The sequence below is a fragment of the Heterodontus francisci genome, chromosome 1, assembly GCF_036365525.1.
Source record: "Heterodontus francisci isolate sHetFra1 chromosome 1, sHetFra1.hap1, whole genome shotgun sequence".
Taxonomy (NCBI): domain Eukaryota; kingdom Metazoa; phylum Chordata; class Chondrichthyes; order Heterodontiformes; family Heterodontidae; genus Heterodontus; species Heterodontus francisci.
In genome coordinates this window covers 253,605,064-253,611,063 of record NC_090371.1, presented here as the reverse complement: position 1 = coordinate 253,611,063, position 6,000 = coordinate 253,605,064, and the positions used below count along the sequence as shown (strand labels likewise).

The following is a 6,000-nucleotide window of genomic DNA, read 5'->3' as shown; positions in this document are numbered from 1 at the left end:
CATCTTTCATGAGTTTTATTAACAAAAATTATAAATATTTAAACTTAATTATAAAATTCACAGAAGGCATTGAGCTACTTCATCAATTTTCAGTTACAGGTTCTCCATGCAAACTTCACTAAACTCAAACCAAAGATCATGGTTTACACACAGGCAAAGATTAAGATCATAAGATTACCGTGTGATCTCAATTCCAGTATAGATTCAGGAAATTAACAAATTAATTTAAAATGTTACCCTGTTATATCAGGATCATGGTTTCTAAATTTTGTAGGCACTATACAGCATAAAGTAGCACCAGATTTCTCCCTTTAATACGATATTGTGCAGATTCCCATTACATTTGTTGAAAGTCAGTTTTATTTTGTAGTACATAAATTTAGTTTATTATCTTGTACTTATTCTTGTAAAAATGCAATTTGTATCTATTTTCCCTGCAGTTCATATTTAAGTCCAAGAATAAAATTAAGCACGCTCCAACATACACAAATAGTTTACCAGTGAAAATGTAAAAACTATTCAATCGAGTTGGCTATTAATGTTACTAAGAGCATCTTGGTTGCACTATTTATGACAATATAATAGTGTTAGTTTCAACAAAGTTTGAATGTCAGACCAATAACTTGGACTAGGTTAGTGTACAGTGCATTTTTGTTACTGTAATACTAAGTGGCTTCCAAGAAGTACAGGATGATTAAGTTCCCATTCTTGGTACAAAGTTGCTTGCAGCAGTAATTTGGACCAGCCGTAGTGCTGTCAGCCGTAAAAGGAAATCACATCACAAGAGGACTACAATCAGCATGACATCCAATGCTCAATCCTAGATGGTGTACTTCTGAAGGAAGCGGTCAAATGCATCATAAATGGCTTGCCTGTAAGGAAAAAAAAGTTGTGAATTTTGAAGAAATGTGCAATAAGTAGAATGTGATTATTTAGTACTGTCAACAGTAAATTCCATTTAATCATATCAGTTTATCCCTATTGTAGTTAACCTATGAGGGAGCAAGGGAACAAATATAACAAAAAAAACCAAAAAGAGGAAGGACACACTTGAACTCTAAACTTATCCTGAATTCTCACACCCAAGCCTGAATTTTCACACTCTGAAGCTTTGTCATTACAACCTTTATCATCTCTTTCACATCATCCCCTCATGTAGAATAGAAACACACATGATTATGCTTGCCAGCACTGCATTTTCTTTACGACATGTCATATCCAACCCAAAAGGGTCTGTCTGCACTTTCCCCCACTTAGCTCAAACCCTTTTTCAAGGCATCTGTCTGCATACCCTATCATACCTAACCATTTCAGTGTCAAGATTGCAAATCACACTTTCAAAGCAATATAAACAGTAGTACTGGGAGCCAGGGCTGTTCCAACCTATGCAGTATATGAAATTGTCACGAAAGCTCCATCTCCTACTTATATATGGAAAAGGAACCATTTTATATCAAGTATACAACACAGAAACAGGTCATTTGGCCCAAATGATCTATGCTGGTGTTTATGCTCCACATATGCCTCCTTCCTTCCATCTGTCCTCATCTAATCCATTCACTATAACCTGCTATTTCTTTCTTGTTCATGCATTTATCCAACTTCACCTTTAATGCATCTATGCCATTTTCCTCAACGACTTCTTGTGATAATGCATTCCACAATCTTACCGCTCTCAGTAAAAGAGATTTATCTTAAATTCCCTATTGTATTTATGAGTGACTATCCTATATTTATGACCTCTAGTTTTGCTCTCCCCAGAAGTGGAAACATCTTCTCTACATTATTAAATCCTTTCATTGTCTTAAATACCTCTATCAGGTCACCTTGAGTTTTGTCTATTCTAGAGAAAAAGAGCCGCACCCCATTCAGCCTTTCCTGATAAGGATATCCTCAAGTTCTGATATAATATTTCTGAATCTTTTTTGCACCTTCTTCAATGCATCTATATACTTTTTAATATATGGAAACCAGACTGTGCACAGCATTCCAAGTGTGGCCTAAACCAAGGTTCTATAGAAGTGTAACAGAACCTCTCTGCTTTACAGTTCTATCCTGCCAATGAAACCCGTGCTTTGTATGCTTTGATTTAAAAAAAACAGCCTTCTTAAGCTCCATTACTACTTTTAGCAATTTGTGTATCTATGCACTGCTTCAGGATAGTTGAACAAACTGGGAGATATGTGGGCACATGGAACCATATGGAGTATGTTTATCTGAATATGGTGTGAGTATCCAACTTTGCCATTATCTTGATGCCCTGTAACCAATTCTGTACACCTCCCGGATCTTCATACCTCCATTAGTGCGTCCTCCAATACTCAACCCTCAAATAGCTTCTGGACCTCATTCACTACACCTGTTTAGGAATTTGGACAACAGTTCGTCAAGGCTGCATACTGACTCCAAGCTATGTCAGCATTATCCCTCTGATATTAACTTTGGACACCCTTCTATTCATTTCCCATTTTTTATCAGATTTTTATTTATGCTAATAATTGCTATATAACCAGGGCCACGTAACTAGAGATTTCCCTGCGTCCATTCACAAGTGCACGTTTGTTCGACATCCAGTACTGGATGAGCAGAAATTTCCTCAAATTAAATATTGGGAAGGCAGAACCATTGTCTTTCATCCCTAGTACAAACTCTGTTACCTAACCATCGACTCCAACCCTGGCAACTGTCTGATGCTGAGCCAGACTGTTTGCAAACTTGATGTCATATTTGACCCAAAGATGAGCTTCTGACGACATATCTATGCCATCACTATGATTGCCTATTTCAACCTTCATAACACCACCTGACTCTGCCCCTGTTTCAGCTCACCTGCTGCTGAAACCCTCATCAATGTCTTTGTTACCTTTAGACTTGGCTATTCCAAAGCACTCCTGGCAGGTTTCCCACCTTCTACCCTCTGTAAATGTGAGGTCATCCAAATCTTTGCTGCCCATGTCTTTACTCGCACCAAGTCCTGTTCACCATCATCCTTGTGCTTGCTAACCTACATGGGCTCCTGGTTATGCAAAGCCTCGATTTTAAAATTCTCATTCTTGTTTTTAAATCCCTCCATGACCTCCCCCTTCCCTATCGCTGTAATCTCCTCCAGTCCCACAATCCTCTGAGATATCTGCACTCATCTAATTCTGGCCTCGAGTATCCCTGATTTTAATCATTTCACCATTGGTAGCCTCCTGCTCAGTGGAAACGGAGAAGCAGCAACCCAAAAATTAAGGGGAAAGACTTCCATCTGCTCCAGATGTTGCTGTGGCTTTGGTAATCCTAATCTGGTCCTACCACTGGGCATTAGGAACAACCCCCGAATCCGGTGATACGTCCGTTTAAAATGCAAATCATTGTCAATTTAGCTGTGTCATGGGCAGAATGCATACTACATCCATTAGAAGCTGGCAGACCAGTTGAAGAGGATCCCACAGGTAAGTCTATGTTTATCTTTGTGATGCCAGGAGTGCTCCTCTGGGCCTCACGGTGGGCCGCTGCAGGCTCAAGCTTGCCTCCTTGGTCTCCTTCCAGGACCCACCTGCAGCTGTCAACATTCCTGTGGCCCAAAACCAGCAAGTTGCCTAAAGCTGCCCATCTGGCGACGCAGCTCACCAGCTCAATTCAAAAGCGACCCTGACCTCAAAATCACTGCAGCCTCCTCGCTGCCAGAATCGTCAGCCAGTATGCTCCACTGGTTGGCTGCCCAAAAGTTAAATCTGCCACAATGACAGATTTAGGTGATTCAATGACAGATTTAAGGTGATTGGCAAAAGAACCAGAGGCAACATGAATTTATTTTTTAATGCAGTGAGCTGCTGTAATCTAGAATGTACTGCCTGAAAGGATGGTGGAACCAGATTCAATTGTAACTTTCAACAGGGAATTAGATGATATCCAAAGGGAAAAAGTTACAGGGCTATGGAAAAAGAGCAGGGGAATGGTACTAACTGAATAGCTGTTTAAAAGAAGCACAGGCACAATGCATTGTCAAACCAAGGAGGAGTCATCCCGTCCTCATGTGCACACTTTCAAACAGAGGTCAATGATCGCAATCAGGAGTGGGAACACTGGTTAATTTGTTTTTCTTTCTTTGCAAACACAGGGGTGTGATATCAATTTGTAGCATCCCTAAGGTGCTCTGCCATGATAGCACTCTAGCTTCTGAGTCAGAAAGTTACTGGTTCAAGTCCCATCCCAGAGAGTTCAGCACATAATCTAGGCTGATATTCAGCACAATACTGGGAGTGTTTTGCACTGTTGGAAATGCCGTAATTTGAATGAGATGTTAAACCAACATCCTGTCTGCCCCCACCAAAGATCCCATGGTGTTAACTGGATCCAAGCCAAATGGTGAAGAACGAAGCTAGACACATATCCTTTTCTTGATAATCGGTTCATCCACAGAATGCAGCACATCTCCTCCCACTTGTCCCAGCAAGCTCTCTGTATATCTGCTGTAAGTCCTGAATTAAACAATGTCTTTCACTTGTGTATTTTTAATAACATAATTAACCTACCATTAACACATGGCACTATTTAAATAAGATCAGGGGAATTTTCTGATGTCGTGGCCAATATTTATCCCTCAACCAACACCTAAACTAGATGATCTTTTCATTTATTTCACTGCTGTTGGTGGCACTTTGCTGTGCACAATTTGGCTGCCATGTTTCCTACAACAGTAACGACATTTCAACAGTATGTCATTGACAGTAAAGCACTTCCTGAGATCGCAGAAGGCCAAGAAAGAGGCAAATTGGTCTATGAACTCAGCCAGAGTGGAAGCAAGTGTGGGAGTATTAATGAGTGGCACCATGAGCCAGATCGGGCAGGTGAGAATAAAAATAATGTGAGGCCTGCGTCCAGTAGAGAAGCTACTAGAGGCACAGTTGGCAGGATCAAGGAGTCAAGATCCAGTAATTAATAAAATAAATCAAGGCTCCAAGAAAAAAATGTATGAAATGGAAGTTAAATTCAGTACAACTGGCTGTGGATGCAGGGAAGACAAGAGTTTAGTATCCCAGCTATGCCACCTAGCACTTGAAGGCCTAACAAGTAAATAGTGTAAGTATGATATAAAAAGCAATTCTCAGTTTAAAAGCATTTCCAGAAGTTACCACACAAAATAAAAGGAAGGTGAGAAACAGGAACTATGTGCTAGACAAAAGATTTTTAAATATATCAAATGACCACATTTAATGTAGAACATTGCTATATCATACAAAATTGTCAGATATCCCATCATTAAAAAAAAAAATCAATGCAGAGGAAAGATCCCAAACTTCAGACAATACTACTACTGGACAGCTTAGATCCAAATGAATATAACCTGTTTCCTCGACACTTAGCAAAACCCATGTCTTCCCTTATGAATAGTTGGAGGAAGTAATTGTTTAAAATATTTACTATATTTAGCTCATTTTAAGTTTCAAGCCTATTTGCATCAAGGACAGCGAGCTAGGTTTGTTAAAGGTGTTTAACAAATTTGAGTTATTTTGAAGAAATAACTGATTGGATAAAGGGAATAGAGTAGGCATGATGCATAAGGATTTTCAGGTGTTCAATAAGGTGTCTCACAGAAGGCTGGTTACAAAAATGTCATCATGTTGCATAAAAGAAAATGTAACAGCATAAATAGAGAGTTTTTATTTATTTATTTATTTTTATTTTATTTTATTTATTTAGAGATACAGCACTGAAACAGACCCTTCGGTCCACCAAGTCTGTGCCGACCAAGAACCACCCATTTATACTAACCCTACAGTAATCCCATATTCCCTACCATCACTAGGGGCAATTTACAATGGCCAATTTACCTATCACCTGCAAGTCTTTGGCGGTGGGAGGAAACCGGAGCACCCGGCGAAAACCCACGCAGTCACAGGGAGAACCTGCAAACTCCGCACAGGCAGTACCCAGAATTGAACCCGGGTCCCTGGAGCTGTGAGGCTGCGGTGCTAACCACTGCGCCACCCTTGCGCCACTGTGCCGCCCTTG

At 40.0% G+C, this 6,000-nt stretch overlaps 1 protein-coding gene across 5 annotated transcripts in view; it reads right to left on the bottom strand.

Moving 5' to 3' along the window:
- abhd18 (abhydrolase domain containing 18) overlaps positions 1–6,000 on the bottom strand; it is a 147,945-nt gene continuing 141,945 nt past the window's right edge. For all 5 annotated transcript variants that reach the window (XM_068042859.1, XM_068042867.1, XM_068042879.1 and 2 more), the window contains one exon: positions 1–872. In XM_068042859.1, the coding sequence (XP_067898960.1) occupies positions 821–872 (52 nt within the window). In that variant the 3' untranslated portion in view covers positions 1–820. The remainder of the gene's footprint in view (positions 873–6,000) is intronic.